Source organism: Anas acuta, chromosome 15 (genome assembly GCF_963932015.1).
Source record: "Anas acuta chromosome 15, bAnaAcu1.1, whole genome shotgun sequence".
In the NCBI taxonomy this organism is placed as follows: Eukaryota; Metazoa; Chordata; class Aves; order Anseriformes; family Anatidae; genus Anas; species Anas acuta.
Window position 1 is genome coordinate 17,590,505 of NC_088993.1, and position 27,570 is coordinate 17,618,074.

The following is a 27,570-nucleotide window of genomic DNA, read 5'->3' on the forward strand; positions in this document are numbered from 1 at the left end:
CCTCCATCCTGAGCTGGGAGTGACTCTGGTCAGTGGAGAGGGCCCCTTCTCCTGGAGTGCAGACTGCTTTGAGCACTAAGCAGAGCCTCTGCTCCTTGGGAAGCACCTGGGCCTTGAGATTCCCACCCCCGGAAGGGTTTTAACGCGTGCTGCGATGAAGGAATTAGATGGCGAGCGCCGGTCCCTCGTCTGGCTGAGTGTCGAGAGCAGATTATTAAAATGACCAAAGCGAGCGTTGGGTGCTCGCTACGTGGCAGCTGCTCCTTAAATACATGTCAGTCACACACGCAGTGCCTGCGTGGGAGCGCCTGGCATCACGTGGCCCTACAAAGCCCATGGGCAAAAGCGGATAAATCTTGAATGGAGCCGCAGCAGACCTCTGTAGAGACACCCACGCTGGAAAACACAAATCGGTGATTGACTTGGTACCTGGAGTCGAGGCAGGTGTCTGCAGGCTGCCGTGCTAGGACAGCCTTTGTTTTAAATTGCAGCGTTTGGATTGTAACGATCACTCTCCTGATATGCAAACACTTCGCAGCCACCTCGCTGTACTTCCCAGCGGGACAGGGGCAGGCTGCTGGTGCCTGTCACACACCATTTGTTTTGGCTTCCTTTTTGGCACAGAAGGTAGGGAGCTCTGCGGAACTTTGGGGATGCTGAAGTTGAGAAATTGCTGTTTAGGGCTTGTGTTGTTTTAGGCAAATAAAAGAACTTTAGTTTTCATCAAACTTAATTAAATTCAGCGTCGTTAAACACTGGGAGCCTCCTCGGGCTCCCTGCTGCACGGTGCAGCTTGGGACTGGCTCCACGGCACCGTGTGGGCACGGAACAGGCAGAGGCAGCGGGAGGATGCGGCCGGGGCTGTGTGAAATGCGGGGTTTTGAAGATGATGTGGTGCTTTCTCTTTCCTCCTCCGTCAGAACTGGCAGGAATAAAGTGCTCTGTCATTTCTGGAGAACCATGAGCGCTGCTCAGCTGCCTCCCGGTGGATACTCCAGCATCCTTCTGTCCCGTCTGTCCTTCTGTCCTGCCAGCCCGTCCGTGCTGCGGCCCCCTTGCCGGGGGCTTGGGGCAGTTTTAGGGGACACAGCTGCATGGCCGGGGCTGTTCCTGGGCTGCACTGTGCCTTGGGCCTGGACACCCCTGGGTCCCTGCAGCAGCAGGAGCACAGTGTGTGCCAGTGGTTCATTCCCTCTGCTGATCTCGGAGAACTTTTCCTGGCTTTTGTTCTTGTATTTGTTTTTGTTGATGTTGTTTGTTTTGTTTTTGTTTGTTTTTGTTTTGTTTTGTTTTTGTGGAACCCATCTAGGTTTTAAATATTATTGCAGGTGCTGTGAGCGGATGGCAGAGGCAGGGCTGGGACCTGCATGCCCCGGAGCCATTTTCCGAGCACCCTCACCTCAGTTGAGTCCCCCCCCTGCTCCTGCGTCCCAGCCCCTCGCAGCCACGGCACCGGCACGGTGCTGGGAACAAACCAGCTTCACTCCTGCTCCCCTCTGGCAAGGCTCACGGCTTCCTGCTCTGCCTTCTCCTCTGTGTAACTCCTACTAGAGTAATTCTCCTAACTTTCTTTGAACATAAAGATTAATCTGTGATATTTAAGCCTTGCTCAGCCACACAAGCCATTTATCCTTATTTCTGCCTGTTCCTAGTGGCTGTACAGCGGTGGGAACATCTTCATCCCTTTTAGCTCCAGCTCACGCTGGTGGTTATCCAGCACCACCCCAAGTCCTTTCCGTGCTGCTGCCTGTCAGGACATCACCTCCAACACTGGAACTACAACTTGCTGTCCTAAATGGAAAGCCTTGGACTTGGCTGTATAAAACCAGCTGTCGCTAAATGAGCCCACCCTACAGAGCTGCCAGAGTGCCCCATGCACCTGACCCATCCCCATCATTCACTGGTACTCCAGTCAGACTTTCCTTTGCCATTTGCACCTTTTATCCACAATTAATTCATGTTATCATTAATAAAGACATAGTTATAGCTCAACACTATTCTAGTAACAGATCCCACGTAGAAACATCCCACTGGAAAACAATTTATAATCTCTGCAATCTGCTTGCCAGTCCCTTTAGGAAAGTGATGTTGATTCAGCATAATACGATTCTTTTACTTTTTCAGGAGAGCTAAATCAAATAGCTTGCGGAGCTCTAAATATATTATGATAATGGCTTCCTTTATCAACTAAATTGGTAACCGTAGCAAGAAAAATGTATGAAGTTTGATGGATCTATTTTCCATGAGGCTGTTAGCCATTTATCACATCCCCTGGCTCCTCCCTGCTGCCGCCTCCGTGCACGAACCCAGAGCTGACGCTGAGTAATTCGGTTCCTACCCTTGCCCATTGCCATGGCTGGTGATGACCAGCACGGTCTAAGCAGACATTCACCAGCTTTTCCTGTCTTCCAGAAATTCACCAAAATGCCAAGATTTATTAAAATCCATTTTAGACCTATTGTTTTAGACCTTAGGCTGTTCTCTTAATGCTCTTGGGACAAAGTTCTTTGGTCCTACCAATTTCTCGCTCACACTTACTAGTGGCTGTTCAGCATCCTCCCTCGTCCCCGATGGAACACGGGCGCCTGTTTGTCTCCAGGTACAGGACAGAAGTGCACGATGAATAAATAATTGTGTGTCACTCCTGCTTCGTGACTGACAGTTGTTCCGTCCTCATCTAGCAGTGAAATTACACCACTGGTGAGGCTCCTTTTTTCTAACACATCTAAACAGTCCTCCTCGTTCTGCTTAAAGCTTTTGGTTGCAGATTTATTTTAACTGATCCCATCAACTTCTACCAATATCAAAAGTCCTGACTTTTGTTCCATTAACTGCAATGTTGAGTTCCTCTCCTCGGCAGGTCTGACAGAAGCTTGGGGTGTCAGGAAGGCTCCTGCCACAGCTCCCAAGCCACAGGCGTGGCTCTGTGTTGACATTTTCCCCCAGTCAGTTGTGCCCATGTTTGCTTTTGGCTCCGCTGAGCTGAGCTGGTTCTCTGCGAAGGCGTTAAATTGGGCTGCAAGCAGCTGCGCCTGGACGGCCACCAGCTCCTTGCCTGCTTCCAGCTCCTCTCAGTCCCTCTGAATGAGGCCAAGCAGAGAATTTCCCCAAGGTGACAGCAATATTGTTTCTGTTAGAAAGTTATTATCTTTAATTTTTAAAAGCGCCAAGCAAATGTCCCTGAGATTGCAATCATCCATGATAGAGCGCTTTTTCTCGCTACTCATTATAGGTGGGTATTTAAGGAGCTGCTCATCCTGTTCCTCTGTCTGGTTGGTGTCTGTAATAGATTCTCATCAACAGCCCATCCTGCAATCTAACACTTCTCCATGGTGCTCGCAGTCCGGCTCCGTTGCGCTGCCAGCAGCGCTGGTGCTGGTGTCTCCGGTGCAGCTCCAAGAGCTCCTTGCTCAGCCACATCGGCATCCCCGGCACGTGGCAGCTCCGTGTCACCGCAGGGGCAGCCCCAGTGAGCGTGTTACTCTCTGCTCCGCACTGTGCAGGCAACGCACGGGGAGCCGGGAAAGCCAGCAGTGCGAGGAGGGAATGTCGGGGGGCATCAGCATGGGCTGGAGGTGGTGGATGGGGACACGGGACAGTGTGAGGGTGTGGGAGGGCTGGGGAGGATGGGTGGAGTGACAGTGCCCTCTTCCCCATGGTATGAGGATGAGGAAGCATCAAATTAAATCGTGTTACAGAAACTAAACAGGCACCTAAGATTATAGCGATGGGTGAAGATGAGGAGGGCACGGTTACCCATCTGAGAAGACCTGAGGAAATTACCATGCCACAGGCTTAACCACCCTTCCCTCCTGGCCCCAGAAAGCCTCTCCACACAGGACAGCACTGAGCACGGGCAGAACACACACCCGGCACTGGGACCAGTTGTGGCTCTGGGGTCAAAGCAGGATGGGACAAAAGCATCGAGCATGGGGTCAGCAATCTGCGTGTGATAACCCAGGTGTCACCTCTGACTTGGGGACCTAAACTTTGGCTTGGTGGAGAATAGGTTGAATTAATTACTGTCCTCTAATGGAGGTGGAAGTCAGGCTGCACCTCTGGCCTGCTCCAGCCCCATGTGCCTGTGGCTTATGGCCAAATGCCAAGAGCCATAAAAAATCCTCCTGGACGGAGCCGGGCCCACACCGCCTGCCAGCCAGCGCTGCGCTTTCAGGCAGCTGTGCAGCCGCATCTCACTGAGGGTTTGAAGGTACCCAGAGCAGATCCGTGCCTCGGCTCGCTCCCACCAGCTCTGCTTTGAGGAATTGGCGCTGGGAACAGCGGGTGCCGAATTTACCCTTGTGGGATGCTGCGGCATTTGTCAGGACAAAAATCCCATCGTCCGAGGCGGTGTAGGGAGCTAGCTCCCACATTGCCTGTGAGCAGCACGTGATGAGTAAAATGTATGCTGCAAACAGCTCAGAAACAGGCATTTTACTGCTGCATAGGCGTGGTGCAGAGTCTGTCATCTCAAGAGCTGTTACTGTTTAATAGAGGTGGAAGTCTGAATCTGAATGAGGCTCAAGTGTTGTTTTTTTCCATGCAAGGTCACTATCTCCATTATGGCTGTAAATAATTAGGGGTGGCTAATGAAGGCTGAAAGCCTGAGCACTGGGGCTGGTGGCTGGGGAGCGCGGCCGTGGCGGGGGGAGGCCGCCCGCTGGCCGGATCCTGCCCGCTGCCCGGGGTGGCAAGGCCGGCACCGTGCGCACGGGGAGCGGGGAGAGCAGCGGCGACGCTTGGCTCCGCCACACAGTTACACAGCTCTGGCAAATCACTTCTCTTTGCAGGAGCTTTTTGCCTTTCATAGTGTGCAGGTCGGCACGGTGGGGGTGGATTCATTGGTGCTGGTCTCACACAGCTCCAGGAGCGCACAGCACCCTCGTGGCTGGTCCCAGGGGTGCAGACCCCTCCCCGGCCACTGGCACAGCCCGGCCACACCACACTCCCTGGCACCGCCGGCACCTCTCAGCGGTGCAGGGCAAGGGGCCAGGTGTGGAGATCCACGAGCCCCCGCGATTGCCCCTGCTGCTTGGGATGGGATGAGGGCAACCAGCCACGGTGTTAAACTTGCTCGGTGCTTCTTGCGTCTCAGTGGTTGGTTTTCACATGGATCTCACCATGGATTTTTAATAAACACGAGGTACACTTCATAAACAGACATCAGCCTCCTTTTCCAGGCAGACCAGAATTGCTCCCATAATTCTATAGATGGATTAGGCCATAAATACGGGGTGGGCACGCGGCAGGCTGGGCTCCATCCCTGGCTCACCTTGCAGATGAGGTCTGTGCCTGATGGATGCGCATTGGCAGGGTGCTGTTGCGATGTATCCACCAACAGGAATGCTCACCAGCACCTGAGGGTGCCTCAGAGATGCCCAAGGGGAGGCGCCCACCCCACTCATGGAGTCACTGGGACGCGCCGCAGGCAGCCAGCAGGGACATGCCACGGGGTGCGAGCAGCGGGTGCATGCTCGGCGAGGGGTTCCCTGCACCCATGGGTGCTGGGAGGAACTGGGGGGTCTGCCTGCCTGCTGCCCTGCTCCGACCTTGGTAAGGGCAGAAACTGTGCTGCAGCATCTAAAAGTCACTTTAAGTGTTTATGTGACCCTTGGAAGAGGATTGCAGCTGGTGCTTGGCTGCACTTTGGCTTGAGGCTTGGTGTTGAGATGGAGGCTCCCACGTCCCCTTCTAGGGGCTCGCTGGGGGCTCCACTCTGGCTTGCACTTGAGCTTAGCACCACGAGGTTTTGTTGCTTCTATTCTGAAGGATAAGCACCCTGGGGAGCACAGCCGTGTTGCCATTCATTTCATGCAGTCCTCCAGCACGGTCTGTAACGAGCCACGGCTCGCTCTGGGGGAACGCAGCAGCGGGCGTCTCGAGATATTTCTTTGATTAAGAAGACACCTGCTGTGGTGAAGAATGACAGCGCCTGGGTGACAACTGGTGTCTTCTCTTGGCTCATGTGCATCGGCGGGGCTCTGCGCGGCTCTGCAGAGAGGAGAGGTTTCGGAGCAGTGCTGAGGAGCGAGCACGAGCACGCTGCCTCGCCGTGCCGGGGATCTGTTACACAACCCTGAGTGCAAACACTGCTCGTGTCGCGGGCTGCCAGGCTCAGCCCTGGTGACTCAGGGGCGCTTCATGCATTTTCTTATCTGGCATTTGTGTTACCTTTTAACCATCTGCTTTCAGCAGTTACTTAACAGAATTTTTCAAGATAGGAAGCTCAGGCCAGGCATGCTCCGTGCTTTGAGCTGTCCGATGTCCTTTGGTCTGGTTACATCAGAGACAGGCTGCAGAACATCAACTTCTCTTGGACGTTTTGTGAATCAGAGGCACATCGTGTGACCAGCAGCGCACCAGTGCTTGGGCACGGGATTTCCCAGCCAAAATTATTGCACACTGTCTGCCCTCTGCAGCTGTGGGCCCTCGTCTATCCGAGGTAGGAGGGGATGCAAGGCAGCAGCTGCCCGAGGAGCACTCCCGTGAGTGAATGCCTGCTCGTTCATCACCACAGCAGCACGGTGACAGAGTGCTCGTATGGTAACTCGTAATTCTGCATTTCTCTACGAGCCACTGGCCGCCAGACTCGCAGAGGCTGGTGCACGCTGCAGTCAAGGTGCACGCGTGGCTGTGGCTGCCAGGAATACTAATTCTGGAAGTGCTGCCGTCCCTCCTCCACCCCTGCTGCTCTGGCCATGCTTTGGGGCTGCCCCCCTGAGCTGGGGCTGCAGCGTGCCATGGTCAGCTTGCCAAACGGAGCCCGGGTGGAGCAGTCCCATCACAACAGGGCTTTGCTGGCATTTGAAATGTGTGGTGTGACAGCTGAGATGTGTTTGTCTTCCTAACACTTGCAAGATTCGCTTGCACACTGGATGACTGCATTTGTCAGGCTTGAAAATATCCTTTTTTTTCATAGTCATCATGGAGAGAGGAAGGAGAAATTATTATGGCTGCTGAACAGGTAATATCGCATGATGATGTTCTCAGATATTGCCTGTTTCTTATCTCCTGACACCACAATCTGTAGACAAACCTGGCGCTGTCGGGCTGCAGAGGATGCTCAGCTGTCACCACGGCGGGTTACTGGGAGCCGCGCTGCTTTATCACACAGAGAGCAGGGTCGCAAGGCAGGCAGGGGAAGGCGGAGAGGAGAGCAGGCAAGGAAAGCAGCCGTGAGGAGCAGGAGCAGGAGCAGCACCGCACCAGTGGCCCTGCTGCCTCACAGGGGCTCGGGGCGTTGCTTTGTGCCACAAGGTTTGTGTTCCAAGGGCAGGGCTGGGCTGGGAGCAGGAGCCACGGCCCCGGGGCAGATCCCTGAGCTCAGGGAAGGTGAATGAGCAGCACAAGGCGTGACTCAGCCCAGGGAAAGCACTAACAAAAGGCAGCATTTGAGGGTGACATTTGGGCTCGTGCCTTGCAAATGCTCACTCTTCCAGTTTATTTGGTGATTTGGTAATTGTCCCATAATTGTACCTTTACTCTCAATTCGTGCCTGGAACCGTAAAGGGAGGGGAAAGCAACCCCCAAAGAGGTTACCACCAAGTGACTACCCTTTTAAAGCGTTTCTCATTTTAACTTTTAAAATCAGCGTGGCCTTACGCTGCTGGGACCTTGGTCATGCTGCTCCTGTCCCCCACACCCATCCTGCAGGCCCCAGGCTGCCCCCTCCTTCCCTCCCCACAGGGCTGCTCCTTGGTCAGGAGGGAGCCCGGAGCAGACCCCCTGTGCCAGGCTGGCCGCTGTTTGCCCATGTTTTGGCAGCTGTCAGTGCCCCGCAGCAGCAGCAGCAGCACATCACACCACACCATCACACGGGTGATCACAAGGGGCTGCACCAACCTGCCGCTGGGCTGCCTCCCGCCCCACCAGGCAGGGTGGCTGCCCCCTCCTCACACAGCTGCCCTTTCCCCGTTGTCTTTGCGTGCTGTCCGCAGCCTGCAACAGCTCCAGCGTTGCCTTCGCAGCCAGTCGAGGCAGTGACTGCCACCAGGCTGTGCAGCATCCTTGCCAAACCCTCCATTTGCCGGCAGCAGCGCGCTGCTCGCCCGGCCTTATCGCAGCACGGCAGCCGTGTGGAGCTGGGGAGATGTGGATGGGGGCAGCACCCCGGGGCCTCCCAGGAGCAGGACTCCCCTCCCGGCCCCGCCACCCTGAGGTGCTGCTGTGAGTCAGTGCGCTGAGGATGGGCTGGCTGCCTCGTGCAGCCTCCTTCCATCCACTCCTGGGGAGTTTCTTCTCATTCCTCAGCAGGCTCCAGCCAAGGAGGAAAGTGTTTTATCTGCATCACTCTTTGGCCTTCCCTCCAACAGAAAAAGCTGAAGGACAAGAGTGATCCTGCCTTTAACAGGGTAGGAAAATGGCAGTCTGAGGTGTGAGATCCCTTCACTTGGCGGGGAGACAGGACCCGTACCTTCTGCCTCTGTCACCAAACAATTGAAGCACGCTCCAATGAGGGCGTGGGGATGGCGATGAGACCCTGAGGGGGTGGTTTGCACGCTCATCATGTTCATTTTCAACACTATCCACTCTGCACATCTCCCAGCCTGCCCCAATCCCCAGTGCTGCTGCGCAAAGCGCGTGCCCCGCAGCTCGGCCAGGAGGATGCTGTGGGAAGGACCCGCAGGGGCTGCCGCGATGAGCCCCAGCCCCCTTGTAGACGTGTGCCGTGTGGCTTCTGTGTTTGTCCCAGCTCCCTGACGGCTGAAGTGACAGACAGACGTGTCAGCGCCTCCGCCGGGAGCCGCGTTCTCGCAGCCGCTCTGTCGGCACCGAGCGGGAGCTCTGCTCCCCGGGGAGCAATCAGCGTGCTGGGGTGTGCGGCGGGTGGCACTCTGCCTGCTGAGCTGTGCGGTGCCCACAGCCCTCACCTCATCGGCTCTTGGTACGGTCGAGCTGGTGTCCCTCACCCTGCGGTTTGGTGCCAGCTCGGTGCTGGTAAAGCTGCGGCAGCTCGGTGCTCACATTGGGTACTGCCTGCTGTGCCACAAGGGGCTAGGGAGCAGTCCTGTCTCTTAGGCAAGGGGGTTTCATGGTAGGTGAGAGCTGACACTCACTTAGAAACCATCGGCATTGTCAGTTTGGACAGATCTCACCCCCAGAACGAGCAACAAATTAGGAAAAGCAGAATGTCCCATTGGCATCTGGGAGCTTTGTGCCGGGTTCTGGGTTTCATCCTAGCTTGCTCCAGCAGCACCTGGCTGCATGTTATTTCAGCTCCTCTCATGCAGAACTTATTTCCAGGGCCGTGGTGGGGGCCCTGACACCCAGCACAGGCACTGGGGCTGGTCCCAAGCTGCACAGACAGCCCCAGCCCTGCCCTGGGGTGCAGCCTGGTGCCTCCTCCAGCCCCAGCCACCACAGGTGCATCAGCAGGAGCAAGGGCAGCTGTGTGCCATGAGCATAAAGTGGGCTGCTGAGCTGCAGCTGGGACAGACCCATTAAAAGTGCTGCCGCAGGGCACTGCTCTCCTGGGGGGATGTGTGCTGTGAGCTGAGTGAGGCTGGGGGCAAAGCTGTGCCCCCTGTGCGAGCCTGAACCGAGGGCAGGGGAAGGCACCTGCATCGGTGGGGGGCTCGGCCCTGCTGTGCTCGGAGCTGATGGCAAAACATCTCCTAGCTTCAACAGCAGTAGGGTGGGCTCTGGTGCGTGAATTAAGGCAAAGTGGGAAGGAAATGGAAAGCTCTGGCACCAGCTGCGGAGCTGTCTGCTTGCCTGTGCTTCTCAGGGTCTTTTACTTTTTTTTTTTTTTATTCTCCTTCCCCCCCCTCCTCAAATCTATATCGGGCTGCTGCCTCTGAAAAGGGAAGAGCCGTGTGGGAGCTGGAATTGTTTCAAAGCCCTGCAGTTTCTCTAGCAAAGCGCACCGTGCTTTGAGGCGCTGGGGGAAGCTGAGGCCCTTTTGCAGTCAAGGTGAGTGCAGGAGCTCGGGGGGCTCAGGCTGCAGCGCTGCCCTGCAGGTGGGTGGGCAAAGCAGGAGGCTGAGGCAGCAAAATCCCACATGCAGGCAGGAGAGGGGGAGGTGATCGCCCAGCGTGGCTCAGAAAAGGTGCTTGTGGTGCCCTGGTGCCCCTTGTGTAATGGGCAGAGCCCCCCTGCTCCTGCAGCCCTCCCTGTCCCCACTCCCCAGGCACCAACCACGCCGCAGCTCACACAGCTCAGGAGCATTCCCCATGGTGAAGTCTTCCAGGGCACAGTTGGATGGGACAAGTGCTGCTTAATGGAAAGTGCTCTGAATTTTGGGGAACCTGGCTGTGCCTCTTTGTAGGCATCTTTCCTTTCCCTGCTCCTGGCCAAAGGGACCAGCAGAGCCTCCGCTGCCCTTCATGAGCATTCCTGCTCCTGTGCCAGCAGCGCGATGCCCCCTGAGCTCCCTGAAACAAATAGGTTTTGATGGATGCAGTCCCTTTTAGTGCATCAGCTGAAAACTTCAAATATTTATATTGTTAGGGAGAAGTGACAAGAAGTATATAAAAAAAGCAGGTGTCGGAGTGGCAATCCCATATTTGAAGTTCAAGTACTTAGCTTCAAATCAGCACTGTAAGAGAAAGAAAAAAGAAATTTAATATCATTTTTGCAAGGAAAACAACCTGCCAAGCCTCCTCCCAGGCTAAATGTGCTTTAAAGATTGACTGTGTGGCTGTAAAAACTATTGATGAACTGTAAACATGAAAAGATCGCCCTGCTCGTGGCCTGTCAAAAGCATTAGGTTGGAAATGCTCTGTGCTCCGCTCCAGCATGACTCACCGAGTCCTGAGCAAATGTGTTTATTTGTAAAGATCCCTATTTCAGAAATAGTGACCTTTTTAATGCCTCGTGCAGTGAGCTCAAAAATTCTAAATTGCCTTTTGGCATCTTCCTAGTCTCGCTGAAGCTCTGACAGCGCTTTCCATGGCGATTTACATATTTTTAGCCTTGATAGTCTGTACTGTGTGACTCCTTTGAGAACTGATTTACTGCTCACAGCCCTCAAAATGCAGTTGGGCATCAGTGGCACGGGGCTGGGACCAGAGCGTGCAGGAGGGCAGGCGGGGAGCCGCGGTCCTGCCTGTGCTGGGATGTGCCAGAGCCTGGGGCCATGATCCCTGCTGAGCTGAGTGCTTGCTCTCACCCTGCAAATTGCCCATTTCTGAGCCCAGTTGGCCAGGCTTCACCTTCCCCTCTTAAATCTTGTTGTGGTTTTTCTGCTGGGCAGACCTCTCTTGGGATGGTTGGGTTGTGCTGTGGGAGCTGGGCCCTTCACGGTGCTTCATCCCAGCTTTGTCCCAGTCTTTTGCCTCTTGGAAACCTTGCCGTTTAATGCCCGCCTCGAGCACACGGTGCTGTTAGCCACGCATCCAAGCAGTCCCTTCACCTTGAAATAGGGAAGAACCTTTTGGTGCTGTTACTCCACGCTGTGATGGGTGAAAGCACCAGCTCAGCTCTCCCACCTCACCGGGCTGCCCCAGCTCTCCGGGTCCCTCCTCGCCTGCATGTCCCCAGTGTCCTCCTCCAGTGGCACCAAGGCAAGTGGTTGCCAGTGGCCTCAGCCCTGTCCCCATGTTTGTGGTCCTCGTTTTGGGTGTCCTGTCATTGCTCTCCATGTGTGATGATGGGAACATCCCATCCAGTGGAGGTCTGACTGCAGCGACCTCCAGGTCCTGGGCTGGGGACCCCCTTGTGAGGCTGGGGCAGGACCCCTGGCAGAGCTGATTTTCCCCCCCCCCAGAGCTACAGAAGCCTCGGTGCTAATTGCTTGCTCGGCTCTTCTGGCATCTCTGAGCGCTGGGATGTGACTCTGCTGCATATGAAATGTCGCACTTGTTATAACAGTTATTTAACGTTCCTCCGTCCCGTGACTAACGCTTCTGCCGTTTTTGTCTAGGAACAGGAGATAGCATTGCTCCTTTCTGTTGTTGTTGTTCATCCTAATGCATCAGGGAAAGATGTTTTGATGGTTTTTCTACTGTTTGTTTGCGTCCTTTATCAGCGCTCTACAATTTTGAGTTGCTGATTTAAATTCAGAGTTATGAATATCTCCTTTCTTCTTTTTGTTGGGCATGTTTTTATTTTTACGACTGTTTACATATTAACCAGGCAGCTTTTAAACTGGTGCAAACCCACATCTCCGTTGTGAATTTGGGGGTAAAACGCTCTTAAATCATTCCCTATTCACAGCTGTGCTTTTATGTTTAAATCTCTCCTCCGAACTGATTTGGCTTATAATTGTTTTCTGCTCTGTGAATTGGCCTTTAAAGCACTGAGAATATATGTTAGTGCCTTGAACTTCACTCTGTTTGCCCATAAGAAGTACAATCAAGCCACGATTCCTTGGACCTGAGCAGCAACTAGTTTTTAATTTTTTGATCCATTCCCCTTCAGCTGTCAACACAGTCTAAAATAGCGCTCCCTGTGTGAGATGCCATGCTTCAGAGCTATGAAATTGTCATTTATAGGTTTTTAGAAATTCAGAGGACATTTTAATACTGGCGAAGTGAAACCTCCAGCTTCCCATCATAATGCAGCTTTCTCTCCTACTTATTATAAATAGGTACTTAAGCAGCCTCTGGTATAATCTGTCCTCTGGTACAGCTCAGGGGGCTGAAGCAGACACCAGAGCACCACAGCTTGTTCCTTCTCTATATATTAATTCTGGTTAAACAAGTGGCCATTAATTCAGACAGGATCTTTTTTTTTTTTTAATTTTTGATCCTTGTTTTTTCCACCTTATCCTTTCTGAGTGCATTTTTTCATTGATTTTTAGCATTCTGGCTATACAGATCTCTCCATAGGGTTCACAAACGCTACGCGGGTCAAATGTGCTCCAATAAACGAGCCAGTCCCGTCCCTTTGGTTTGTTATCCCAGCTTGCAGCCGTGATGTGCAGGCAATTAAAGGTCTGCCCTTTGCTTTCCTGACAAATTTTGCTCTCACCGCTCAGTTTCATGCTGGAGGAGGACTTGTTTGTGCCCTGGTTCCTCTATCTTGTTTTGCTGCTGGCTTCGTGCCCTCGGGCTGGGGCTGGTCCTGGCTGGAGGGCGGGCGGTGGATGGGAGCTGCTGTGCTCCACGCAGGAGGGTCGCCCCTAAAGGGCTGCTTTCTGAGCAACTGGGCAGCAGTCTGACAGGGGCAGTTTGGGCACAGTCCTGAGTCCTGCACGTGGCTCTGTAATGGTCGTGATGGGGAGAAATGGCTGCGAACACGGTGGGGCTGGGTTAGGGACGTGCAGCAATGAGGACCAAAAAGCATCACAGTGGAAGACCAAGGGAGAGAAAACAGCATGAGCTGGGGCATGGGATTTGTGTCCAAATAAGAGCAGGAGAGGGCGTGAGTTTCAGTAATTAAATGAGAGGCCATTAAGGCAGCACAGATGATCGTGGGGAAGCGGAGCCCAGCATTAAGAGGAGCTGCAGGGCTGTCTGGGAGCGGTGGGGATGGGTGCTGGGTCCGGTGGGTGCTGAGTCCAACCTTCACACCGGGCAGAAGGTCGATGAAGCATTGCAGTAATGGTGCCTGGTCCCATCTGCGGGGCTGATGGGGCTGCACGGCTTTTGGAGGTGGAAGCTGGGCCTCAAACCCTTGGCAGAGGCCAGAGGAGCGTGTGGCAGGCGGCAGAGCCACGCTGGGCACCTCTCCCGGGGCTGAGCTGGCCACCCCAGCCACCCACAGCCACAGACCAGGCTGGGGGGGCAAGCCCTTCCCTGAAGCTTTTCAGTTAACCCACCCGAACCCGGTGTCTGCGGAACAACCGAGGGCTGGATCCTGCCCTGGTGCTCCCTGCCTGTGCCTCGGGCAGACCTAGCTCTGACTCCTGCCTGTCTCTTGCCATCAGTATCTCCGAGCTGGCAAATGAAAGATTAAAAAATCCTGGAGTTGTATTAATTTAAAAGGATAAACTCAATCAGCAAAGCTCATTACTTCCTAGCACGTGGCTTATTTACACTGATTCTGGTGGCACCAGCCCTCACTCTGCTATCATGGCAATGTCAATTACGTTTCAGAATAAAAATCAATGTTTATTTGCTGTTAAAGACGAAACAAGAAACGGCTTCCTCAGGAGTGCTGGGAGCTCCCCCAGCCTGCTCTCGGTGCTGGTGCCCTGGGGGCTCCCCAGCTGCCACGGGGGCTTTGTCCTCGTCCCCATCTCGCCCCCGCCCTGCTGTGCTGACCTCTGGGGGGGAAAACCCCCGACCCCCAGCAGCTGCTTCCATCGCTGGGCATCTGCGGTCCTTGGAAAGCTCGAGTGATGGGAAGGAAACCCAGGGGAGCGTGGGGGTGACCTGAAAGGCAGCTCCGGTGCGTTACCTGATTGCTTTTATAATGAGAAAACCAAAGCTGAACCCTCGAAGAGTGCTAGAAATTACCCATCCTTTTCAAACTTTTTTTCCTCTATTATTCAGAATTGTTTTGCTTTTCTGAAGTGCCTTGTGTAGGTTGTAGCAACCCCACAGATTCCAGAATGGGAGATGATGAGTCACTGTCAAAATGTAGATTTTTTTTTTTCCCTTTTAGCAATGCTGAGGGAGTAAAGTCTGTGACATGCTGAGCGCTGGAGCATCCCTGGCTAAAACTGGCAGAAGTTCCCAGTCCACCCATCGGTGTGAGAGCCTGGCCGTGCCCACAGCTGCCCCCACGGGGATGCCTGGGCCCCCCCAGCTCCAACACAGAGCTCTGGGCTCACCCCTTGATGGATCTGTGCCTGGAGGGCTGCATCTCCAGCTGGTGGGGGGCTGCAGCGTGTGGCAGAGCAGCTCTCTGTGTACCCCCAGCCCCGGAGTGCCCACGTGTGCCTCACTGAGCGTCCCATGGCAGCGGGCACCAGGCTGGGGCATCCCACGGTCAGCCTTGGCTGGGGGGGCGTGAGCCTGGGCACTGCTCCCTGCCCCCCGAGCCGTGGGTCCTCGCCACCCGAGGCCAGGTTCTGCTGCACTTCTGCTGCACATGTTCCAGCTCCTGTCTGAAGCAGCATCAGCGCCCGGCCGGTGCTGTAACCGCAGAGCCCGCCTCTGCCGCCTCCTTGCTGTTGCACTTGTTTAATTTGACTTGGGGTTTTTCCACTGCTTTTTTACCAGGAAAAAAAAAATCCTTCAGAAAATGCATATCTGTGTAGGTGACTCTGCTGAGACACCAACCACCACCACAGAGAGGGGGAGAGGGTGTGAAAGAGACGGAGCCAGGTTCTGCGCCACCGCCCCGCTGGGGATCTGGCACGGGGCCACTGTGGGAAGCGGGGATGTGCTGGGGGGAGCTGGTCCTGGGGCCAGTTGGTGTCCTGGGGGGTGTCCTGCTGCTGGGGCAGCATTTGGGGAACCCATCCCAACCCACAAGGAGCAGAGGGAGCTTTCCAGCCATCGCACATGCTTCGTCTTAATTTAACTTCTCACCAATGAAGTTTGTGCAAGCAGATGCGTTGTAAAGAGGTGACAGCCCGTGATCTGGGGGGCCACAAAGCTGACCTCGTGGTGGGGACAGGTTGCTCACCTGAGTCCCCAAGTCTGCCGTGGCTCTGGGAGCAAAGCAAGCTCCAGCTGAGCAAACACCTGCCCAAGGCATTCAGATGCATTCGGCAGCATCCTTGGATCAAGCTGCTCTTCCAGCTGAGTTGCCCTCACCACTGGTTTGAGGAGCCCGTAACAGCCCCACCACCTTCCCTTCGCTTCCCCAAGCCGCTCGTGTTGCGTTTGAATCCCGTCTGTGGTGAGGAGGTGAGCGCTGTGCTGGGCTTTGTTTCAGAGGAGCTGGGGGCGGCAGCCTGCCTGCAGGCACCGTTGCTCACATCCAGCTCTCGGGGAGAGGGGAGCAGCCCAGGGGTGCCCCCAGGCTTGGGGTGACTGACACTGGCAGCGAGGGCTGGGAGAGCTCTGCCGTGCTGGGGCATTACTCAATATGAGAGAGCAGCGGCCCTAAACTCAGTCTGTGCCCACCGCTTAAATTGGGAGCACTGGGGGGGTTTGCAGGGAGCTGCTTTTGGGCAGATGGTGCAGGCTCAGCCCAGTCTGGCAGCAGCATGGTGCTTTTGGGGCTGAGAACCTCTTGCCAGGACAGGAGCAGTGCCCTGTGGTAGCTGCTCGGTGCCACCACCCCCATGGCACAGCCACTTGTCCCTGCGGTGGTGGCCGGGCCCCCCCCAGCCCTGAGCGCCCGAGGTTTTGCAGCTCCGCAGCAGGGACCCTGTGCAAACAGCCTCGGGATCCCTTGCAGAGCGGGAAGCTGGGGAAGGATAAAGATGAATTTCCTTCCAACTCCCCAGGCATCTGGGAGGTGGGCGGAAGGTAAAAAAAGATGAGCCTTGAAGTTTTAATTCCTTAGAGATATTTAGGTACCTTGCTCTTGTTACTCGAGGGAGCCGAGTGCCTGAGCTCATAACCCAGCACTTCGTAGCCAAGCTTTGACCTCTGCTTCTCCAGTGGATGTTAAATTTCAGAGAACTTCTGGCACGGTGGCCACACCACTTGCTCCATGCAGGTTAGGCCCGATAAGTTGTCTTTGGGATAGCCGTTCCTGTAGGCCGTGGCTCATGAGATAACTTGCCTGAGCTTACCAGGACGTGCCAAGAGCCCAGGTCTGAAATTTGACCTTGCAGGAGGGCTGAACTCCCGGATGGGGGTGGCAGGAATACTGCTCATCTCCCCAGGTCTTAGTTCCCACACCGAGGGAGCAGCAACAGCCAGAACAGTGCCTGAAAAGTGTTTCACTGGATGAGAAGTAATGAGATGTTTAGAACCCAAAGTAGAGCCTTTTAGTCTTTTGGCTTTCCAGGTTGCGATCAATATTCTTGGCCGTGTTTCCACCATCAGCATCATGAAAATCATAGTTCTGTCGCAAACTCCTCCTTCCCCCTGCCCCCCCCCCTTCCAATAACCCTCCCTGGGGGAAAGTGCTTTGAGGGGAAAAAGACCTGAGATAAAATCAATTAATTGCCTTTGCATTCTCTGATAAATGCAGTGCAGAGAGTACGTACTTCGCAATACAAATGAACTAAAGCAGCAGCAACAAAAGCCTGCTGAAAGGAAACATTACCCCATAAGAGCAGCCCGCTCCGGGCACCAGGCTGGTGGTGGTGGTGTGCAGGGGCTGCTCAGGGTGCTCCGACCCGATGGGGTGGGAGGGATGGAGGAATCCTGCAGAGCACGGGATGAACAGGGGATGGATGCCTTTTCAAACTGAGAGAATGCAAAATGTGTTACGTGAGTTCATCTCCTCCAAATCAAACGTTACCTGAAAGGCAGGGCCGTGGTGAGGCTGGAGTAATCGGGCAGATCCTCTCTGCACGTTGGTGATCCAGTTCTCACGTACCGTGTTTTCATGTGAAGTGCCCTGCAAGATTCCTCAACTGGGGAGGGCTGCCCTGCCCTGCCCTGCCCTGCTGGGGACACTGGGGGCACCCCTGCAGCTGCCCACCCAGGGGTGCCCCTGGATTAAAGCAGTGCCATTAAATCAGGACCGTGAACCAAAGCTCCCTGGTGGTACAGAACATGGACAAATGCTTCTTGTGGACTTGCAATGGATTTCCGTGGGGCTGAGCAGGGAGAGGGGAGGAGCAGACAACTCAGGGCAGGTGGCACCCGGCCAGCAGCGAGGCTGGGGATGCTCGTGCTGCCCCGAGCCCCCACAGGGTGCCCAACGCTTTGATGCATCCTCCAGGGCCCAGAGGAGCAGGAGCAGGAGAGCAGGACTTGCTCAGGTGCCCCCCACCCCAGCTGCTCCCCTCCTTGCACTGCTCATCCATCACTTCCAGGTGTGCCTGGGTTCCTCCAGCCCCACGGAGGGGCAAGGGGCTGCTTTGTGCCCTCCTACACAGCAGAGGCTTCAAAACAGCCTGCACGGGGAGCACGGAGCCGAGCTGCTGAAGGACACGCTCCTGGGGGCCGGCCTGGCCCAGCGCCGCGGTGAACTCATCCGCAGAGGGCATGATTCATCCCGAGCTCACCCTGCTCCGTACGTCTCGGACACTCAGTGCCAGAGTATTTTACTGCTCTTGGCTGCTGGTAGGCTCCCGTGTGCCCAGCCCTGGGGATGCTCCTCCTGCCCTCGGTGCAGCCGTGGGGCTCTGCAGCCAGCACCAGGCTGTGCGCGGGGTGGGTGCAGGGGAGCAGCGAGCTGTGCCGCCGTGATTCCCTCCTGCAGGAGGGACTGAGGGAGAGCAAAGCAAGCCAGCAGCACGGAGGGCAATGTAATACGACAAGGGATTAACTTGCTGGCTTCACGGCTGGCTCTCCTCCAGCTAGCTGCCTCAAACCTTTTTTCCCCAGGCTCCTCACCGCTGCCTGTTGGCTGGGCACTGTCCACGTCTGTTTGCACAGCTGGGGGGCACAGGGCATGCACTTGCATGGGGAGAGCTGGGCTTGCTCACAGTCCTGTGTGATGGATGTGCCCTGTGGGTTAGCGAGATTGCAATGAGGATCTGGTAATTCGGCACAGAAAAATGCAATGGGAGAAGCTGGCCAGTGCCAGGGCGGGCAAGTGGAGGCTCTGGAACAGGGCTGTGCAAGTCACAGCGAGAGGAGCCAGCTGCCAAACAGCCCAGGCTCCGGGCAGGGAAGCGCAGCGATAAGCTAAGTTGGCTAATCGGGATTCACACTGACAGGGAGAGAAAATTACCCAGATCCAGCACAGAGGCAGCTAAGCGGGGAATGGATAACCACAGCAGCGTTCTGCCTTTGCTCCAGCTCTCCCAGCCAGCAGATGAATTAAAGCCCAGGCGGTGTGACTCACGCACGCAGAGCAGGGTCACTTTGCCAGCACGGGCATCAGCTGTGGAAATGCCAGGCCAGCGGGCTGGGCTGAGCCCAGCACCCCCAGAGCAGCCCCTGCCCAGCAGCAGCAGCTCGCCTTCTCCTCATGCAGCAAGAGAGGAGCCCAGCCTCAGGGCTCCTGGTGAGTCCCAGGCTGCTCCTGCCCCGGTGCCCTGGCAGGGGCTGGAGGTTTCTGGGGGTGGGTGCCCCGGCTGTGCCCCCGACTGCAGCCCTGCCGAAGGAAAAGTGGGCAGGGGGCTCTGGAGGTCCGACAAAACCCAACCCCTCTTCCTTTGCACCCGCAGTGCTCTTGTTGGTAGGGCTCCTGCTGTAAAACAAGGAGAAAGCCCCGAATTTCGAGTTGTCTCCAGGTGGGCTCAGGGTGCGTGGAGCCCCGCGGTGCGAGCAGCCCGGCCGGGAGCTGTGTGTGTGTGTTGTGTGCTGTGTGTGTGTGCTGTGTCTGTGCGCTGTGTGCTTGCAGCCCGGGCATTTTTTTGGAGCCGGGGCGTTCTCTGCGCGCCAGGTGACCGCGCGGTCGCCGTGGTAACGAGCATCGGGAGCAAAAAACCCGAAATAAATGTCGGGGCGTGAAAGGGATGCGGCGGGGCCGGGCCGGGCTCCCTGCGGCCCTCGTTTGTGTGAGCCCCGGGGGTGCGGGGGGAGCTGCCCGGCCCCTGCTGGGCGGGGGGGGCTCCCTTGGCCCCGGGGTGGGGCAGATTTTGGCAAACCTGCTGCAGGGCGAGGGGCTGGCAGGCCAGGAGCATCGCCAGCCCCATGAGCACTGCCTCTAAAGAAGCCTCCAGACACGCAGGTTGCAGGCAGGAGTTGAGTCCTGCAGCTGAGCAGAGGCTCTGTTCCTCCGCTGGGAAAGTCACTTCTCAAAAAATACATAGATTTTTATGTCTGTGGCAATCGAAGTGTTTTGGTGGGACAGGCAGCACTGCGGCAGGGGTTGCACATCCCAGCCGGGAGCAGCAGCCCAGGCTGGGCAGCTCGACCCCTGCCATGGCATCCTGCAGCCGGGGGGGCTGCACCCGAGGCTTGGTCTCCAAAATTTCCCACGTGGAAAGTTTTCTCTTAATCAGATATTGAGTGCTGGCCACATGAGCCTGCTGAGGAGGTTATTTCAGAGAGAAATGTCCCTGTCTTGTGAGCCTGTGCACTTGGAGGAGATCCTGTACCATCCTGTGGGGGGCTTTGCAACCCCTGCAGGCCAGGGACAGCAAACGGGCACAGCACAGTGCAGGCGGTGGGCTTGGCTGGTGCCAAGACAGAGCAAGGACCTGCCTTGGCTGGGTGAGGAAAGGGAGAGATCTGGGGGGAAGCTTGGGGGGCCTGGGGCAGAGCCTGGCTGGCAGGTACAGGGAGAGGGGAGGAGAAGGTGAGTGGAAAGCCAGGAGCAGGGGAGGAGGAGGAGGGAGGCTGTGCCGAGGCTGCTGTCCTTGCCGTGCCCGGTGCCTCCCCACCCATTTGTGCTGCCCGTTCTCAGCCTCCCCAGCGCCCGCAGTTCCCAAAGCAACGGCAGCAGGCGCTTCTCCCTCCGATGCCGCGTCTCCGCCTGGATGACAGCTTGCCACCTCCAGAGCTTCATCTCCAGGCTTTAATTGATGCCTGTCACGATGCTCAGCTCCCCCGAGCTGGAGCTGGAGAGCGGACTGACGGTGTGCTGCTGGGGATGCCGTGCAGGATGGCTTCTCTCGCCCAGCGCCCCGTCCCCCAGCAGCACATCCCACGAGAGAGGGGACACAGCCAGCATGGCCTGGCGCTGCTGTCACACAGAGCTGCTCCCATCGAGCTGCTGCGGGCTGGAAAAGCCATCACTGAAGGTGGACACAGCTCTTCTGGAGGGATGAGGCATGGGACGAGCAGCACATCTTGCAATGGCTTTTGGCAAGCCAGAAGTCGGTGGCACAGCAGTATGAGCAGGGGACAAGTCCCCGGGACCTGCACCACTGCAGCACGTGGCTGTGAGATGTTTGCTGGCAGGGCCCCCGCTGCCATCTGTCCTGCACCAAGCTCTGCGTGAGCGTTGGCAGCTTTGTGGAAGGGCCATAACCCGAATGGGATGGCGAGAGGGATCCCTCCCACCTCAGCCTGCCCTGACACCGCGCGGAAGCCATGCTCCGTGCCTGGTTACCCATTTATAACGTCAAGGACAACATTTGTCAGTGCTGCAGAGAAAGCACCGGGCATGCCCTGGCACTTGTGTGCTGCTTCCTCCGGAGAAGGCAGCTCAGAGAGTCCTGCAGACAGGACCCACCGCAGCTGCCCGGCCCCTGGAGGTGCTGCAGTTCCACCGAGCCCTGAGCTGTCCCCAGCAGCGCTCGGTGCCTTGGAGAGCTGCCACGGGGAGCAGGATCTCAGCATCCACAGGCGGGGACGGGCTGCATCCATCAAAACAAATCCATAAGTGCAACTGGGCATAGCCAGATTTTTTTTTTGTTTTAATGCCTTTGATTTCCCTCTGACTGCACATCGGTAGCACACAGAGCAGGCTGCTGGATGGATGAGCAGAAACAGTAAAGAAGAGACGCAGCCAGTCCCTTCTCAGGCTGCCCCACCAACACGTGTGACCTGTCAGGATCTCCCCTCTGTGGACCCCCCCGTGCTGTCCCCATTCCCTTCCTGTAGTGACCGAGTCCCCAGTGTGTCACCTGGCTGAGCTGGGCTCGTCCTTGGCTTTCTCCTTCCATGGCACAACTGCACCACTTTGGCACAGGAGAGAGCTGGGCCCTAAAGCACAGCGAAGAGAAAGCCAAAGCAAACAGGCGTTCAAAGGCAAAATGCTTTTGTTTTGCTTCAGAGCCAGGAGGGGGGAAAATCAGGAAAAAAAAAAAAAAGAGAAAGCCTTTTTTTCCCAAATGCTAAGTGGGAGGCCATCAGATGCCAGAGCATCTGTCTCCTTCCCCAGGGCTTCCAGGCAGCACTGCCGGTGCCCACCACAGCGGGGCTGTGCTCGGCCCCCGCTCCGGGTTTTGGGTGCGGGAGGAGGGGGGCAGCAGGCGTGGGGCTGTGGGGGTGCGGGGTTTTGGGCCATGCCGTGGGGTGGGTGGCTCAGCCTTGGCACTCGCCTGTGACTCTGGTGCTTACCCATGGTGTGTGTGTGTGTACACGCGTGTGCCTGCCGTGCAGGGGCTGCGTGAAGGGGGCTGGAGCTGGGTGAGGCCGGGTCCCCTCGGTGACTCTGCCTTCTCCAGCATCTGCTGCGGTTGCCAGCGTCCCGGGCACAAAGCAGAGCTGAGAAGCAGCAAGGAATGGAAAGCAGGCAAGAAACCTGTTGTGGTAATTTGAATGAAGTTACCCATGCCTCCAAAAATCACATCTCCAGAGTTAATCTGCGCCCCAAGTGGTGTTAGCGGGCACAGAGGGGCAGGTGGGTGCTGCTGGTGGATGCTGCTGGTGTGGGGGGGTGCTGCCCTTCGCTGCAGGCTGCCCCTGGGAGGATTGCAGCGGGGGGTGACACCAAGACTCACGGGTACCCCTGGGACAGGGGGGCTGTGGTTGGGGTCACTGGGCACCCCCGTGCAGCACCGCCCCCAGCGCAGAGGGATCTGAAGGCTTCCTGGCTTGTGTCTCCTCAGGAACCTTCCGAGGAGTGTGCAAGAAAATCGACCACTTCCCCGAGGACGCGGATTACGAGCAGGACACGGCCGAGTATCTCCTCCGTGAGTCCCCCTCTGCGCGCTGCCCCCGTCCCCAGCAGCCCCCCAGCAGCCCCCAGCTGGCAGCAGGCTGAGGGGTGGCAGCCCCAGCTCCCTGCACGGTGGCACCCACCCGGGCACCCACACGAAGGGACACAGGCACTGCCCAGCCTGCTGGCAAACACGGTGACAGGCTGAGGGGTCCAGCGGGTGCAAGCACTGAGGTCTCCGGGCTGGCTCAGCTGCTGACACCCCGGGGGAAGGGACCCCGGCACCCCCTGCCCCTCCTGCGGGGCTGCTGCTGCTCCGGGCGCTGCGCTGAGCTCCCCGTTTTGTAGCTCTCCATGGGGAGCCATCGGCTCTGCTCACCCAGCTAGGAGGGGAGTGCTCCGAACGGAATTGGTGTGCAATTTTAGGAGCTGAGCGTTTAAGTTCTTCTCCCACCCCCTCCCACAGTTAAAACAAAAAGTCTATTTTAAAGCCCCCAGAATGGCATTTTAATGGGGCTTCTGTATCTCTGCGCTTTTAATAAGGGCCCTAAGAGAGGGATGAGCCCAAAGCAAGGCACGGTGTATTTTAGGTGCCTTTGCTTTAGCAGCAGATAGGGATTTGCTGCATTAATTGTTCGCTGCATTCAGTTTGGAAGCTGAACTTCTGATAGGGCTTGTAGGAAAGCCCCTTCCCTGCATAGCTCTGGTAAGTGATCCCCAAGCGTGCAGACAGGCCCTGCCCGAGCTAATCCTGCTGATTTGGGGATGGAGCCCAGCCTGGGGCTACAGCACCAGCCCTGCCGGGCTTTGGGTCTTGGACTTTTTGTTCATTTAGATCATGTTCCTCCCCAAGTCAGAAAACAATTTTAATAAGTAAGTAAATGCAGCTGCAGTGGTTTGGGGACCCAGGTGACAGGTTCCTGACCCCTGTGGCTGGCAGTGCAGTGCCTGTGGGTTCGTTGGCAGCCCCTTGAGATCTGGGAGGTTTTCTGCAATCCTGAGGATCTGCTCTTATCCACAGCCAAAACCCAGAGGTGCCGTGCTTTGTAGTGAGGAGGGAAATTGCTAGTGCTAGCTGCATGACAAGGCTCAAGAGGTAGTTCCCTGAAATAGTGCAGGAGAAAAAAAAAAAAAGAAAGAAAAAAATAATTGTTTTAAAGGTTTTGTGCCTGGAGGCCTGAATCACAGGTCTTGCGTGGTTGATGCAGGGCTCGAGAGGAGCTCAGGAGAAAGAGGAGCAGCGGACACCCAAGGGGAGCACTGTGGGGCTGCCCCCAGAATTGCATCTGTGAGGGCTGTGAGGGCATCCTTGTGGGGCTAGGACCCGGCCTGTGGCTGCCAGCCCCCCGCGGGGTGAGCCGGGCTGTGTACCCCCAAGCCCGGGGGTCCCTCCCCAGCAGGGTCCCCAAATCCAACCCGGCCCGGGGCTGCCATGGGGCTGGGGGTGCCAGCCCCTGACCGTGCCCCGCTCCTCGCCCCGCAGGTGCAGTGAGAGCCTCCAGCATCTTCCCCATCCTCAGCGTGGGGCTGCTCTTCTTCGGCGGCCTCTGCGTGGCAGCCAGCGAGTTCTACAAGAGCAAACACAACGTCATCCTCAGCGCCGGCATCTTCTTCGTCTCGGCAGGTAGGAGCTGCCCCACGGGGCGGGAGCGGGGGCTCTCCGGGTGTGCTGCAGGTGTGCACGTGGGGACTCGAGATGGGACAAGGGGAGCTGGTGGCACAGCCTTGTGAGTGGTCCCATCCCAGGTGAAAAGTCCTCAGGGACAGTGAGGAAAACCCACAGCGGTCCTTGGCCAATGGGCCACCTTGCCAGAAAGTCCTGTAAGCCCCACAGGGTGTCGCTGGGGGAGCCCAGCATGGGTCAGGTTTTGGGGGGATCTGCCTTCGGCCACCACAGAGCACCCAGCCCTGGGCAGCGGGTGGAGGGGCTGCCGCAGTCCTACAGGAAAAATAACCCTGCCTTGAGAGGCCGTTCCTTCAGGATTGCTCATTTCTCTGCGCACTGTTCCCCAACGCTTCCACTGATTATTTTATGACAATGTCTTTGTCTCAAGGAACTGCTCTATTTTGTGTTTTTCTTCTCCCCACAAAGAGACAAATTACTCTCCCTCCTTCGGCTGGCAGGAGCCGCTGATGCAGATGAGAAAACAACAGAAAGAACATAATCGATTCATTAAGTAAATACAGGAATGCATCAGCCGCTCCTCAGCCTTACGACACAGCCCCACGGCTCTGCTGGCAGTGCAAAAATTGCCCAAATCCCAAACAAAGTCCCCAGGCTCTGCCAGAAATTAAGAGACGGAGCCGCTTTGCTTCCCGGAGCTCTCAGCCCTGACAAAATGGGGCCGGCACCCCCCCGGGGCGTGGGGACACTCCCATCCCCCCCATCCCTCTCCCGCTGCTGGAGCGAGCGCCTCTCCCTCTCCCCCCGAAGGTCTCAGTAACATCATCGGGATCATCGTCTACATCTCGGCAAACGCGGGGGACCCCGGGCAGAGCGACTCCAAGAAGAGCTACTCCTACGGCTGGTCCTTCTACTTCGGGGCGCTGTCCTTCATCATCGCCGAGATGGTGGGGGTGATCGCCGTGCACATGTACATCGAGAAGCACCGCCAGATCCGCGCCAAGTCGCACTCGGAGCTGCTGAAGAGGTCGGCCTTCACGCGCCTCCCCCCGTACCGGTACCGTTTCCGCCGGCGGTCCAGCTCCCGCTCCACCGAGCCGCGGTCCCGGGACATGTCGCCCGTCAGCAAGGGCTTCGGCACCATCCCCTCCACCGACATCTCCATGTTCACCCTCTCCAGGGATCCCTCCAAGGTCACCATGGGGACGCTGCTCAACTCCGAGCGGGACCACGGTTTTTTACAGGTCCACAACTCCATCCCCAAAGAGTTCAAGGAGTCTTTGCACAACAACCCGGCCAACAGACGAACCACGCCGGTCTGAGCGGGGCCCCGCCGCCGGGCAGCGTGCAGAGGCGCCTTGTCAGGCTGCATGACATGATCCTCGTGACGGTGTAACCCGTGAAACCCCGTTTTTAAGGACAACCCCAGCAGGCTCCCCGTGCCCCTGCCCCGGCGGGGGGCTGGGTTTCTCTCCCGAGCCACCCACCCGGCTGCCCCACAGCCGGGCTGGGACTGCCGCCCGCCCCCGGCACCGAGGGCACCGCGCTGCGCCGCGTCCCCGGCCACGGCGCCCCTGAAGACTGGCTGGGGGCTTCCCAAAGTCACCATCGTTAATGTTGATAATAACCGCAGTGTTACCTTAGCTGTATGTCCCCATGGAAATGCTGGCGACAGCCCTGTCTGTGAGAATCCCCATCCGGTAGTTACATTTAAGCGAAACTGCCTGGAAGTCCGGAGTGTGAAGCACCGAGCGGGTAACGTAACGATGCTCGTGTTCCTGAAACCATGTCCCCCGTTGTGATGGATGGAGTGCTCGAGCTGGGTTTCTTTATGGCGTTTCGTGCATGCATTAAATAGCTTGGAATTCAATTTTGTCATGTCGGGTTGGAAGAAACATCCTTTTGCAAATTTCTGTGGTCTTGAAAGGGCTTCTTTCTTTCTTTCCTTCCTTCCTTCCTTCCTTCCTTCTGTCTTTCTTTCTTTCTTTCTTTCTTTCCTCCCTCCTTTTGGTGCATTCTGACCATGAAAGGACTCAGGAGCAGAATTCCTCCAATGACTGGTAGCAATTAGCCAGCATTTAATTAATCTCTAATGTTGCAAGAAAACGAAATAACTCCCTAAAATTAATACACGCGCAGCCACAGAATACTGTCTGGGCGAATCGAGAGGCAACGCTTGAGCCGGTGGTACTTCGGGAGAAGCTGAGTTGTGGCTGGGCCTCTGGCTATGGTTTGTATGCTGATGGTGTATGATTCTATAATGAACATGACCAGGAGATTGACGAGAAAAATAACAATAAAATTGTCCAACTTTGGCAAGCAAGTTACTTGGCTGAATGGGCACCAGGATGCAGCGTGCATCGCGGGTGTTTATCCCATGGCGGTGGGGAGGGGGAGATGCTCTGGGTCCCTCCATACTGGATGTTTTTGGACACAAAGCGTGGCGGGGGGAGCACCTCTCCCACCCCGCGGGGGGCCACCAGCACAGGCCGGGGGGGCTGCAGGGTTGGCACCATGCATGTGGCCATGGGTCTGTCCGGAGCAGAGCTTGGCTGCAGGAGGCAGTGCCTGCGCAGCAGCTCTTGGTGCAACGTGTCCCTTAATTGAGGTTTATTTAGCCATCTGACAAAACTGATGGATTTCTGGGGGGTCGGTAGGTGACCGCAGGTGCTGGGGGTGTGATGAGCCCTGTTTGCTCTGCGAAATGGAAGCACCGGGTGCTGCTCCGTGCTCCTGGCAGCCAGCGGCCCCATGGCGTGGCCACGTGTGGCTTCAGGTGGGTGCCTTGGCTTCCTCGGGGCTTATTTGCTACTATTGCAAGGGGGTGGTGGCAAGGAGCCCTATTCAGATGCTAATTAGGCCTCTTAATTGCCACAGTCGCTGATTGCATGTATTAAAAACAGCCGAGGAAGTGTAGCATTCTGATCCTAGGGAAATATTTAAAAACAAAGTAGTGAAAGGGCTCGCTGCGTAAAATGCAGAAGCAGCAGCATTTTAATCTACCTGGCAAGCAATCATCAGCCTGCGAGGGCTCTCTGCAGCTCCCAGCACGCAGCCTCCTTCATCAGGTGGTTGCCCTGAAGAAGGCCACCTGAGCACGTGCTGGGGTTGTTTTGGGGAGCTATCCCAGTGCCTCGGACCTCTGACAGTGGCTCCGGGCTCACCCAGCAGCCTGCGCCCCTCAGACCCCCAGCAAACCGCCCAACCTGCCCCATCTGGCAGATGTGGTCAGCGTAGTGCCAGGAGCGGGGCGTGCTGAGGACTGCCCTTCAGCGGACCTTTGGGGACTCTGCGAGCAGAACCCCCGGTGCTGTGTGAGCTGAACACCACAGCGAGATCCCCGCGGTGGGCACGGAGGGGCTGACCCCACGCGGTGTTACCGGGGCAGGGGCAGGAGCCTGCCCTGAAGCATCCCTGCCTGCTCACCTCTGGGCTGTGCGCACGCACGTGCACGCTTTGTGGCTTAGAGGAACGTATTTGTCAGACTTACAACTTCAGAAAACCTTCTCCAGCTGAGTCACCAAATACTGCGGGTAAGAAGCCCTGTGCGTCCTTATCAGGAACAGCGAGACGTGTGAACAGGGTGCATTTTTAATTAAAGC

At 56.6% G+C, this 27,570-nt stretch overlaps 1 protein-coding gene across 1 annotated transcript in view; it reads left to right on the plus strand.

Annotated features, from left to right (window-relative positions):
- CACNG3 (calcium voltage-gated channel auxiliary subunit gamma 3) overlaps positions 1-26,291 on the plus strand; it is a 28,731-nt gene extending 2,440 nt beyond the window's left edge. The window contains exons 2-4 of the mRNA XM_068699266.1: positions 22,295-22,378; positions 23,828-23,968; positions 24,779-26,291. Coding sequence (XP_068555367.1) covers positions 22,295-22,378; positions 23,828-23,968; positions 24,779-25,290 — 737 coding nt within the window. The 3' untranslated portion in view covers positions 25,291-26,291. The remainder of the gene's footprint in view (positions 1-22,294; positions 22,379-23,827; positions 23,969-24,778) is intronic.
- Positions 26,292-27,570: the final 1,279 nt, after the last annotated feature.